Here is a 13,361-nt window from a genome sequence, read left to right as displayed (position 1 = left end):
CAGGAAAGAATACTGGAGTGGGTTGCCATTCCCTTCTCCAGGGGATCTTCCTGACCCAGGGATCAAACCCGGGTCTCCTGCAATGCAGGCAGATTCTTTACCATCTTATCCCTCAATAAAGATGAAAAAAAATATTATGGCCAATTTGTATAAGGAAGTACCATGCAACCCCCAAAACAACGAGAAAAGGCTCAGGTTTATCGTGAAAGAAAGCATTTTTAAACACTATGCATGGTATGATCCCATCTTTTGAATGATGTGTAAATGAAGAGAAGTACAGAAGAGCACACTGCTGAGAAGAGACACTCGGAGGCATCATCTAGGAATGAATAGGAGGGATGCATAGTAATACTGAGGACCACAGAAACTGGAGAAAAATTCTTCCAAAACCGTAACACTCCGGGCTTCCCTGGTGGCCCGGGGTTAAGAATCCGCCTTGCAATGCAGGGGATGTGGGTTCAGTCCCTGGTCCAGGAACTGGGATCCCACACACCCCGAAGCAACTACAACCGAGCATCGCAACCACCGAGGCCGTGACCCACAGCTAGGGAGCGCGCGCACAGCAACGGACGATCCTTCATGATGCAAGGAAGGACAAACACAGCCAGATAAATAAACAGCTTTAAAACCTGTGATACCCATTACACTGATCTGTGTCTGTGTGTGCTCAGGTGCTCAGTCGTGTCCCACTCTTTACAACCCCATGGACTGCAGCCCACCAGGTGCCTCTGTCTATATGGATTCTCCAGGCAAGAATACTAGAGTGGATTGCCATACCCTCTTCCAGGGGATCTTCCCGACCTAGGGATCAAACCCAGGTCTCCCACATTGCAGGTGGATTCTTTACCATCTGAGCCACGAGGCAAGCCCAAGAATACTGGAGTGGGTAGCCTATCCCTTCTCCAGGAGATCTTCCTGACCCAGGAATCAAACTGCAGTGTCCTGCATTACAGGCGAATTCTTTACCAGCTGAGCTTCCAGGGAAGCCTGCACTGATTTATATCAATCCCAAATTCCTCATGTATCCTCCACCATTTCCCTGATATGACATAATAGTGACCCACAGGCACTGGACATTTGCAATGTGCCAACCACTCTGCTAAGTGCTTCAGATATATTTACTCATTTCATCTACACAGCAACCCTGTGATGGAGACCATCCTATGAGATCTGTTTTACAGATGAGGAAACTGAGGCTTACAAAGTGGAAGTTAACTGGCCCAAGCTCACACAGCTAATAAGCTGAGAAATCAGGACCAAACCCAAGCAAGCTGACTCCAGGGCTCACGGTCACACCAGCGTGCATGTGCGCTAGCAAAAAGGCAGTACGTCTCGGTGCCCGGTGGCCCCTGCCCCGAGCTCAACCCACAGGGCTGATGGCTTGCGACATTTCCTGGCATGACTGCATCCTGAGAACTTCATCATAATTAAATCGCGGGGAAATTTTCAAAGTGCTTCAGAGATGTAATGAGTTTACATTCAATTAGTTTCTTCCTTCATTGGGAGAATCAGAAAGACCGATTTCCTTACAGACTCCACAGGGAGGATTTCTCACTGCCTATTTGGAGATTTCATTCTGAGGTTCCAGGGATATAAATCAGCGCACACAGAATATCTGGAGAAACGGGGCTGGACTTAAAGGCAGCCAACTTCAAAGAAACCCTCAAACAAACGTGCCATGCTCATTTAACACATTTCAAAAGTATCGTTTAGAACTCTGTACTAAGGACCAAGCCTCAACAGTAAAAACAGCAGCTCCTGTCTTCTAGGGGAGCTACAGATGCTTGTCAAAAGGTACTAAATTCCAGCTTAGAGGGGGCTGAGAGATAATGATGGAAGAAATGAGATGCTAAATTTCCCTAAGGAGCAAATTTCTGATGGCAAGGATCGGGAGGGACCAGGCTCCCAGAGGGACACAGCAGGCAAACCCTGAGGGCTTTCAGAACTGAGTCCATAATGAGAGCCAAGGTGCGTTAAGGAAAGGCAAACTCCCCAGAGTAACTGGTGACGTATTTTCAACTCAACCCCCCACAGTACCAAGCGCACTCCTGCTCCGAGCCAGTCTGGATGCTAGCTATCTCCAGTAGGAAGGGGAAACCCCTCTCCAGGGACTTCATGAGGTGAGGTCACATCTAGGGTACCCCACACGGATTCACGAAATGTGGGTGTGAAAACATTCAGGCACAGTAAAGCTCTCAAAGGAAGTATAGATCTATGGGGGAGGGGGGAATAAAGACTTATCCTTCTTCATCCATCCACCCATCTATTCATCTATCCATGCACCAATCATCCATCCATGTCTATCCATCTATCCATCCATCCACCTACTTGTTCATCCATCTATTCATCCATCCATCTACCCATGCATGTATCCATCCATTTATCTTATCCATCCATCCATCTGCTCGCCTACCTACCCATCTATCCATCCATCCACCTACCTGTTCATCCCTATATCCATCCATCTACCCGCCTTTTCATTCATCCATCTATTCATCCATCCATGAGTCACCCATCCATTCATCCATCTATTCATCCATCCATGAGTCACCCATCCATTCATCCATCTATCCATACATCTACCCATCCACTACCCATCCATCCATTCATTTGAGCATTTTTTCATCTGTTTACTGATTCAAAAAAATAATATTGAGAGCCTTCCACACGTTAGGGGTACTTCCTTAGACTCTTCCCTGATTCTTCTCTTTTTGAAACTGCACTGCACAGGACTCCCCCCGCCCACCAGGGCCCTCTCTACTCTCCCCCTTTCCTTTATTCTTCTCCATGACATGTATCTCTGTCAGACACACTGTAAGTTTCACTGCAGAGTTTATCATGTGGCTCTCAGCTAGAATAGCAATTCTAGGAGGGCGGGAATTTTTGTTTGCTTTGCTTACTGTTTTATCCCCAGTGGCTAAAGCAGTGCCTGGCACACCCTGGGTGGGGGAGTCTGGGGGGAAGTTATCAGGAGGACCACTGGAGGCTCCCTTCTTTTCCCCTCCGGCCTTAAGCCTCCCATGCACAAGTCAGACAAAGGAGTCCACCGTGGGGCAGAGAACACTCCTCACTGTTATATGCAGATAACAAAACAAGCTACAGGACTACTGGGGGTCAGACGAGGTCACGGATGGGAAAGGGTTTTGAAAAATATGAAGCCATAAATCAATGTCTCAGAATAGTATTTGGGGCTTACGAGCTCCTAAGATGCAAGTGTTCTCTGAAGTTAGCACACAGACACCCCTCTGCCCATGGGTTCCTTGATGCATAATTACAAAGTGCTGCACACAGCGGAATCGGTAATCTACTTAAAGCTTATGCACAGGCAATGACTCCGTGCCCCTTCCTCCACTTTAAATACAATACTAATCCATTTTCCCCTCGTTTATGCCTGTAACAGATATATATTCTTTCCACCCTCCTGGAGAACTAACTCACTTAGCCCCAGGGCTGTCGTGGTTGATTTCTCCACAGAAGACCAGAAACAGTTTCAGAAGCAGAAAGATTTAAAAAAAAAAAAACTCCTATAGCAGAAAAAGGAGAGAAAGAAAATCCATGGCAGGTAAGATGAACCCTCCCCCCACACACTGCTTGTCAACTGCACGATTCTCTAGGGCAGCTGAACCTCCACTGGGCGTGATGGTTCTATTCTGTGAGGCATCGGCTCCTGGCCTCCAGCCAGAGTCAGATGTGGGGATTAAAAGGCAGGGCAGCCTGACGGCAAAGATCAGCTTCCATGGGCAAGCTATTAAAGTGTTTGCCGTCCTGGTATTTCGGTCTCTCGGCTCCAGAAGGCACAGAAGCATTACACGGTCATGACTGGACTTTTCCTCCCATCGTGGAAGAAGGGAAGGATCTCAGTCTCGGTGGAGCCCTGAGATGCTCGCCTGGAGGTTACAGGACTTGCCGCTAATCACGCAGATTGTAAGGAGCTAGAAATGCAACCCAGGGCTCACGACTCCCAGGCCCAGGCCCAGGCCCAGTGCTCTCTCTACCACTGTGTTGGCTCAGAGCCTGCCTCCTGGCCTCAGCTGCCTGGGAAAAAAAAAAAAAAAAAAACAGCAGTCCTGAGGCCGGACTCCTTGGGATGGGAGGCATCGGGATGGAGGTCCTACCTCCATCCTGCACCCCGATGCTGAGGCCAATAGCCTCTCCAGGCCCTGAGAAAGCAGCCAGCAAGGATGCTCAGCCCAAGATTACAGCTCCTCTGAGCTCCGCATGTCTCACCACCCTGGGCAGGGACAACGAGATAATAAAAACCTCAGCCTGGCACCACCCCAGTGCACTGCCCACACACTCACCCGAGACATGCCAGGTCGGGCTTTCTCTTCATCTGTCTCACCCTCAGCAAAAAGCTGTTTAAATCCATAACTTACAGTCATCCAGTGAGGCGGGACTCACCTACAAAGAGGGAAGAAGGTCGATCCCTGAATTTAGAAGGACATTCTAGGGGATATCCCTGGTGGTTGAGCGGTTAAGAATTCATCTCCAATGCACGGGATGCGCGTTTGATCTTTGGTTGGAGAACTGACATCCCCCATGCTCCGTGGCATCTAAGCCCAAGCCACAGCCAGAGAGAAGTCCACATGCCACAAAGATCCATGCAGCTAAATGAATAAATTTTAAAGGGGGGGGGGGTGGTGGAAAAGGACATTTTGGAATTCAAAAAAAAGAAATCAAAGTAACACAGGTGCAGGATAATGAAACCAAGAAATGCAGAAGCATGGAATATTTAAAAAAAAAAAAAGCAAACAAACAGTATTTGGCCCAAGTTTATTCCAAATCCACAGCTTGGATGTACCCACTCATGAGAGGCCAAGAGTCCTCTACACACACAGAGATTCTGGGGAGATCACATGACTAGCCACAGACCGCCACCTCACTCTATAGCTAATTCTTGCTTCTAGAACAATGTAGCCCTTGTCCTGAGAAGAACGGAGCCCTTTCCTCCCAGGACACCAGAACACCTATGACTAATCCGGCCCACCAAGGCTCTGCTTCTCTGCTGCTTGCAGAGCACAAACGAAGCCTCACTGGCTCTTTGAATTTCTTCCTTGGGTGTTTCAGGTAACAAATGGAATGGAAACGCACAGAGCCGGCACTTGGTCTCACTGGGGGGGATGGCCAGAGGAAGGCTGGAGGCGCTAGGGAAAACAAGACACGGGGAGACGCGGTGAGGCGGTCCAGGGGTCGCTGGACGAGGGCAGTGCCCAGCCCTGGCCAGCGAACGCGTGACATCCCCACAGGAACAGGAATTAGCCTTCAGGGACGCACACATAACCCGAGTCAGGCCAGCGGCTCGCTGCCTGTGAACCTCAACCCCAAGCGCTGGGGAAGACCTCGCTCCTCTGGACCTGAACCTGAGAGGATGTGGACAGACTACTGAAAATGGAGCTTCACGGGGACTTCCCTGGTGTCCAGGGGCGAAGACCCTGCACTTCCAAAGCAACGGGCATGGGTCGACCCCTGGCTGGGGAACTAAGATCCCACATGCAGCCCCCCACAAAAAAAAAGGAAAAAAGAAAGTAAAGCCGCACGAAGCAAAGCAGGGCCAGGAGATGGAAAAAAGCATCCCAGCATCGGCCTTTGATCCAAAATTAGCGGATTCTGAGGCTGGTTCTGTGCCTGGATATCTTAATTGCCTGGACCAATACATGTCTTTTCTTCCTTGTGCCAGAGTGAGTTGGCTTTTCATCATTCATGCCCCCCAAAGCCCCTGATAGATGCAAAGAGACGGATGGACTTATTTTTTATTGTGCACCCTTTAGTATTACTTGAATTTCTTACCAAGTTCATGTATCACTCCTTCCTTTCAAAAGAAACTAACATATATATATACACACATACAGAAAACGCACGCCTAGAAAGTAAGTCAATGATACTGTTAGGGCTCAAAGTCCTCTCTGCACTGCTTTGTGTGACCAAGAGTGCTAACTGCCTGCTCAGGTCCCACTGTCCTCTCTCCTTCAGTAACAGAATCCCAATGTAAAGACCACGAATCTTAGCCTTCCGTGCACCCAGAGAGGTCTTACCAGTAAGTGCTGGCCAATGAGTTGTAAATGGACCTGTCATGCAAGACCTGCAAGGAACCTCCCTCCTTCCTGCCATTCTGCTGCCCAGAAGGCAGATGTGATGGCCTGATCTCAAGCAGCTATTTTGGGCCAGAAAGACGAAGGCTCCCATCTGGGGCAAGGTGATGAACAACAGAGGAGTCTAGATCCCTGGTGACTCCATGGAACTACGTTCCCAGCCGCGGTCTCCAGATTTCTTCTACATCAGAGGAGGCTTTCTTACTTAAGCCGCTATTTTTGGGGTTTCAGTTACACTCAGTCAAACCTCATCCTAATGGATACAGAGCGAGCAGCAAGAAGCGTCACCGTCAGTACAACTAGCTGTAGGTGTCTGGTTGCCATGGAAACCACCCAACACATAGATTCCAAAGAACAAACCACTCAGATGAGAAAAGCCTGGTGTAAACCTAAGAGACACCCCCCCAACATCTCCCCATTTCTAGGAGAGTCCCCCTCAGCCCAAAAGACAGGATGGTGAAGCTGGGTTCTCTGACTACCCCAGGGGAGGAACCCCCGGAATACAGTACTTGTGAAGTGCTTGAACCTCCTCAGCTGCCTTCACGATCAAACGATGGCCAAGTCCCTGAGCTCCCCAGCAAGGATGTCTCTCACTCTCTCCCTTCCCAACTCCTCTGCGTCCGCCCAGAGTCAAGGCCACGGATAAGTCCAGGCATCACATGTAGATTATTAATGCAAGAGCCTCCAGCCTGCCTGTCTGCCCATGGCCTGCATCCTCCTACACACTCCCTGTGGCCACGCTGTCTGCTACCCACAGAAGACACTTCCTGAGAGCAGTGCTCTGTGTCAGCCTCTCAAAAACCTCCAGGGTCTCCCCGTCAGTCTAGAGAACAGGACACAAACTCCCTTCCATAGGACTCCAGGTTGTTCACACCTGAGCCCCGACTTACCTTTCCAGCGTCACCTACCAACCAAGCCCATCGCCACCCTGTACTTTTCTCTCTGCACTTCCAACTTGCTGCTGCTTATACCTATAACTCATTTCCTTTCCCTGCTCACTCCCTGGGCTTCCCTGGTGGCTCAGACGATAAAGAATCTGCCTGCAATGCCGGAGCCCTGGGCTCAGTCCCTGGGTCGGGAAGGTCCTCTGGAGCAGGAAACAGCAACCTGCTCCAGGCTTCTTGCCTGGGGAGTCCCCCAGACAGAGGAGCCTGGTGGGCTGCAGTCCATGGGGTTGGACACGACTGAGTGACCGAGCACACAGGCACAAACACACGCACCCTCCCCACCCCAAACTCTGCCTGTCCTTCCAATCTGAGCTTCAGCCACAGAAAAAGTCCTATTTCCCCAACTAGAAAGAACCTCCCTGTTCCCGGGTTCCCATCACCTTCTGTCAATTAGCTTCTTACAACCACACACTGACCTGTCTCTTGATTCCAGGTGACTGTGACCTGTCTGTCCTAACCCACCCTAAACCCCCTGCAGGGAGGGGGACACCTTACTTCCTGCCATACCCCGCCCCCCAAGTATACAGTAGGTGCTCAGGAAATGGTGGATGGGTTGGTCTGAAGACAACTGTCTCCTTGCTCCACCTTCTGGGCCATGACAAAGGGCTTTTCTGTGAGGAGATCACGTGTCTGGCTATCTCTGAACTCACACTGGCCTTTGACAAAGCCTGGATTATTCCCTCCTCTCCCCTCCTTGTGAACAAGGGACCAGGGAAAAGCAGGAACCCGCCACCCAATAGCAGCCCTGGCACAAAGCGCTTAAGTGAATAACGTGTGCAGATCTGGTCCTGGCGGTAAGGTCTAAAGGATAAAACTTTTTAAAAAATATTTCCTTGGCTGCACAGGGTCTTAGATGAGGCGTGTGGGCGCACTGCTCCCAGGCATGTGAGATCTTAGTTCTCCAACCAGCAGGGATAGAACTCACGTCCTCTGCATTGCAAGGCGGATTCTTAAGCACAGCACCAGGTCTTAGCTGCGGCATGTGGGATCTAGTTCCTGCTAGTTCCCTGAACAGAAATTAAATCCGGGCTCCCTGCATTGGCAGCATGGAGTCTTAGCCACTAGACCACCAGGGAAGCCCCTTAAAGGATAAAACTTAACCAATACTAACTTTTATCCCTCGCACTCAGAGGATCTTACAAAAGAGCCGACACTTGATAAAGGTTATTTTAATGTGATTTGTACTAAGATGCCTATGAAAAACGAAGTTAGCTACTCTCTCTTTTTTTTAAATTTCAGCCGATGACGTTTAGATAAGTTTTTAAGAAACTAGCTAAACACTCAATTAGATCATCCCTCCCATCCCCCCAAAAAGTGTATAAAGTCTTTCTTGGCAAACATCTTTGGGAACTAGCTGTGCTCCCACCATCTGCGTGCCCTGGGTGAAACATCACCCTGTCTGATGGCAGCGGGTGCCTGAGATGACTTCCAGAAGGGTCCACCAGTCCAGAGATTTTTTTTTCTTTCAGACACAATACATGATCCAAGGAGGACAGTGAGTGCCTCAAAGAGAATCTAAACTCAGGCTCGAGGTCTCAAAGCAGTAGAGCCTGCCTCCCATCCTTTTGCAAATGCCAAGGAGACCCAAGAAAGAGCTGGAGTTCCCAGATGGCAGATGCCCACTATTGCCTGACCAATTGGAAAGCATACCTTTCTCGTACAACGACTGCTGCCTCCCGACCCAGGTTGCTACCAAAACCAACCAGCCTTGGACGCCAACTGCCAAGCGCGTGGTGGACCCCGTCACGGCAGCCTCCCCAGAGATCAAAGACAGTAGCCTCCTCCTGGGCTCCCCGTCCAAGTCCTGGACGTCCAGTGTTCCTCTAACCATCCCCCCAACCCTACGTGCTGGGTCAGCTGCATGCTCAGCCCCACAGCTGCATGGAGCCTCTGAAGGGAATCGGCTTTTTCCAAACACCAGCTCATCCTTCGCTAAACCATGGTTCCCATCAGAACACAGGTTCTTGAGGAACTCCCTGGAGGAGATCAGGTGGTTAGGGCTGCACACGTCTGCCACTGAGGGTGCAGGTTCGATTCCTGGTCGGGGAAGTAATAGCCTACAAGCTGTGCTGAAGCACAGGCAAAAAGGACCAGGGCTTCTCACCTTTGACTGCACCTCGCCATCACCCTGGGTGGGTGCGGGGGAACCCTACGAACTACTGAAGCTTCATCCCACCCCCAGAGATTCTGATGCATCGAGTCCAGGGTGTGTCCAGGGCACTGGGGTTTTCACATCTCTCCAGGTGACTCTAATGTGCAGCCAGGGTGGCAAACCACCATGTCAGAAGCGAGGGAGCTTCCCCAAAGCCTGAATCAAACCATCCCTGGAATCAAACCATCAAGGATGCTGGGCCAAGTCAGCTCACTCTGCTAAACCAGAGATGCCAAGGACAGTAGCAAACTGGAGTTTGGTTTGAGCTGGGACCCCTGGCTTTATTTCACCATGTTAAATGACACACGCTCACCCAGGGCCATCCGTCTAGATGGCCACAGGCCGCCTTATGCGACAAGGACAACGGAGCAAAAGGGTCCACGTAACTCATTCCACTTCACTGCAAAGCTGTTTCCCTGGAGATTCTTAAAGGTCTGCCTCCAGCAAAGGGGAGTGGTGATGTCGACTTCAGGAGGGAAGGCTGGGCCCCCTTGGGGAGTGTCCACCACAAACCCACGCCCCCAGAAAACCCCCCAACTCGGGAGCCCTGGACGCTCCAGGGAGCATCCAAGACCTCCAGCCTGGCTGGGGCCCTGTCTGGACAGCACAGAGCTGCGGTCCCCGTGGTCCATCAACCGCCTGCAGCTACACCCGGGGTCAGTGAACTTGGGGGAGAAGCCAGAGAGCAAATATTACAGCACCTCGGGGCTGCCACTGTAATGCCGGAGCAGCCGCAGGTAATGTGTGGACCAATGGGCGAGGCTGGGATCCAACAAATCTCCAGTGACAAGAACAGACAGTGGGAAAGCAGACAGACAGTGGGCTGGGCGTGGGCCGAGGGGGGCTGGGCTCATCCCTACCAGACCAGACCTTCCCTAAACACAGAGACCATCTCCCCCGGCGCGCCTTCTTATGCGCAGCGCTTGACACGGTGCCTGGAACACAGCAGGTTCTCCACAAATGAAAGGAAGGCAAGAAGGAAGGGTAGGGGAGAGAGAGAGAGAATGGGAGGAAGGCAGGGAAAGAGGGATGAAGGGAGAAAATGAGCCCATCTTAAAGGAGTATCTACTGAACACCTACCCATTCCTACAGAGAATCTGTAAGACTTACTGTGACTTTGGGATGCTCACATCTTACTATTTCAAGCCTCCCAAGGTCCTTTTCTCATACTGCCCATGCGTTTCTCCAGGCAAGAATACTGGACTGGGTTGCCATTTCTATCTCCAGTTCATAAAGAAGACTGAGTGCCTAAAAAATTGATGCTCTCTAACTGTGGTGCTAAAGTAGACTCTTGAGAGTCTCTTGGACAGCATGGAAATCAAACCAGTCAGTCCTAAAGGAAATCAACGCTGAATATTCATTGGAAGGACTGATGGTGAAGCTGCAGCTCCAATACTCTGATCACCTGATGCAAAGAGCCAACTCATTGGAAAAGACCCCAGTGCTGGGAAAGATTGAAGGTGGGAGGAGAAGGGGACGACAGAGGATGAGATGGTTGAATGGCATCAGTGATTCAATGGACATGAATTTGAGCAAACTCCAGAAGATAGTGGAAGACAGAGGAGCCTGGTGGGCTATACTCCATGGGAATGCAAAGAGTGAGACACGAAGCGACTCAACAACAGTAACATCAAAGGCCCGTTTTAATCTCCTGCTGGTCACTTATGTACAATCCCACCCTCTCGCTCATGGGAACAGGGAAGGATCCCCCCAAACACGGCGGAACAGGTATCCCCAGGGAGTGACAGTGCCCCGGCCCAGTCGACACAGTCGGCCCAGGAGAGCAAGGAAAGGCAGAGGGAGAGGGCAGGAAGCAAGGGGGGCCGTGAGACTGGAGGCCGCCTGAGGGTGAACGTGGGGAAGGAGAGAGGATGCGCTGAGACGGGGCGGGGCGGTAACAGCGTCCGGGACGGGGCGGGGGGCGGCGCTGGGCAGGATCAAGGCCGCCCCGCCCATATGCTCAAGCACGTGGGCTCCTCCACCGACAGAATGCTGTGCGCTCCCATCAGCGCAGAGAGAAGGTAATATATACCATTTCCTCCCCCACACGGTTTATAACGACACAGGAAATCTGAAGCATGAAATTGAAAAGAAGTACAAGAATAATAATGACAGTCTGTCTCCGCCCTGGGTGCTTTTCTCCCTTTTTTCTTTCCTTCCCTTCTCGCCTGGCCATCCCCCTCCCCTCCCCAGGATGGAGTCAGGATGTCCGGGGGAGGAAGAGGCCCATCTTGCTGGCACAGGATGACGGACAGCGGTGGGGCAGAGCTTTCACCACGCCATCCTCGCACTTCACAGAAACCACTGCCACGTGGGGGCCTGGAGTGCCGGAGTCAGCCTGCTCTCCTATGCTGTGTTCCGGGTCTTCTGCCTGGGCTCAGCCTGGTCTGAGGACACCTGTCTGAGACACAGAAGTTTCCTACCAGAAACGGGCCATCTGAGACCCTGAAAAAGAAAAGGCCTTGCGGGAAGTGACAGGTGCCCCTTAGCAACGCTGCCGACTGTCCCGAGCATGGTCCTGGCTGCGGCAGAGCCGGTCCCCACACTCTCTTCCTGCTCCGGGCCACACCCTCCAGCTCACACGAGACCCCTGGGGGAGGGGGCTCCAAGTCCCACGAGCCCACCCTGGAACATGCCCTCACTATGCTGAGTGCCCACCTAAAGGGCAGCCTTAGCCTCAGAATGGGCTTCCCAGGTAACTCAGTGGTAAAGAATCTCTTTCACCTGCTGATCAGGAGACGCAGGTTCGAGCCCTGGGTCGGGAAGATCCCCTGGAGAAGGAAATGGCAGCCCACTCCAGCATTCTTGCCTGCAGAATCCCATGGACTGAGGGGCCTGATGGGCTGCAGTCCAGGGGGTCGCAACGAGTTGGACACGACTGAAGTGATGAGACAGTGACACCAACGGCCCCAGAACAGACCAGCATCACCTCCCTGCCTCCTGGTGCAGGAGAAAAGCTGCGGACAGTAGGACACAGGAGGCCCTGAGGCTCCCCGGCTCCCCACGTCTTGAAAACACAGATTTAAGAGAGGAGATCCGGGGACTTCCCTGGCGGTCCAGTGGTTAAGACATCACCTTCCAAATCCGGGAAGCGAGGGTTCCACCCCTGAAGCTAGGACACCACATGCCTCAGGGCCAAAAAACCGAAACACAAGGCCGAAGCAATACTGCAACAAATTCAATAAAGACTTTAAACATGGTATACAAGAAAAAATTAAAAAGAGAGAGAGAATGGAGACTCCATGAGACAACTGCCGTGAAACTTCCAAGGTGGCCTATCTGGTCCAAGTGATGCTGGGGATGGGACCTGCTCCAGGTCCATGTGGCTTCAGCCTCCCCAGGGGGTCATCTGGGGCCATTTATCTCACTCAGCCTCATAAAGAAGAAAGTGATGGCTCGGGGAAACAAGAGCCATGATCTTTGCAGGAGTCTCATCAGAGCCCATCGGAGTGCTCATACCGTCTGTTGGGGGTCCAGCCCATTTTAGTGTGACCAAAAGACCTCACATTGAAAAATCCCAATGAGTGCATGCCAGGCTTCCCTACGTCTCAGACAATAAGGGGAAAACGCAACAGCAATTGTGTGTGTGTGTGTGTGTTCAGTCACTAAGTCGTGTCCGACTCTTTGCAACCCCATGGACTGCAGCACGCCAGGCTTCCCTGTCCTTCACTATCTCCCAGAGTTTGCTCAAATTCAATTAGTAACAGCAATTATTAGTTCGTAATCTAGGATCTGTACAGCCGGGAATATAAAAGGTAGGCCTGGGCTTCCCTGGCAGCTCCGTGGCAAAGAGTCCCGCCTGCCAACACAGGAGATCTGGGTTCGATCCCTGATCCGGGAGGATCCCACATACCGCAAAGCAGCTAAGCCCACGGGCCACAACTGTCAAGCCTGTGCCCTAGAGCCCGGGAGCCACAGCGACTGAGCCCAGGGGCCACAGCAGCTGGTTCCCTCGCACCCTAGATCCCGTGTCCCCAACAAGAGAAGCCACCGCAATGAGGAGCCCTCGCCCCATGCTGCAAACAGAGAGGAACCTCTGCTTGCTGCAACTAGAGAAAAGCAACGCAGACCCAATGCAGCCAAAAATAAATAAGTCATCTCGTTTCATACATGATATTATACATGTTTCAATGCCATTCTCCCAAATCTTCCCACCCTCTCCCTCTGCAACAG

General features: G+C 51.5%; 1 protein-coding gene across 7 annotated transcripts in view; it reads right to left on the bottom strand.

Moving 5' to 3' along the window:
* The window catches only part of SLC39A11 (solute carrier family 39 member 11), a 376,204-nt gene that overhangs the window by 257,287 nt on the left and 105,556 nt on the right, over positions 1 to 13,361 (bottom strand). Inside the window, exon 3 of one of the 7 annotated variants that reach the window (XM_059878244.1) lies at positions 4,302 to 4,401. Within the exon in view, the coding sequence (XP_059734227.1) occupies positions 4,302 to 4,382 (81 nt within the window). The 5' untranslated portion in view covers positions 4,383 to 4,401. 7 annotated transcript variants of the gene reach the window in all.

This window comes from Bos taurus, chromosome 19, assembly GCF_002263795.3.
Source record: "Bos taurus isolate L1 Dominette 01449 registration number 42190680 breed Hereford chromosome 19, ARS-UCD2.0, whole genome shotgun sequence".
Lineage (NCBI taxonomy): Eukaryota > Metazoa > Chordata > Mammalia > Artiodactyla > Bovidae > Bos > Bos taurus.
The sequence above is the reverse complement of the archived record's forward strand: the minus strand, read 5'-3'. Positions and strand labels throughout refer to the sequence as shown.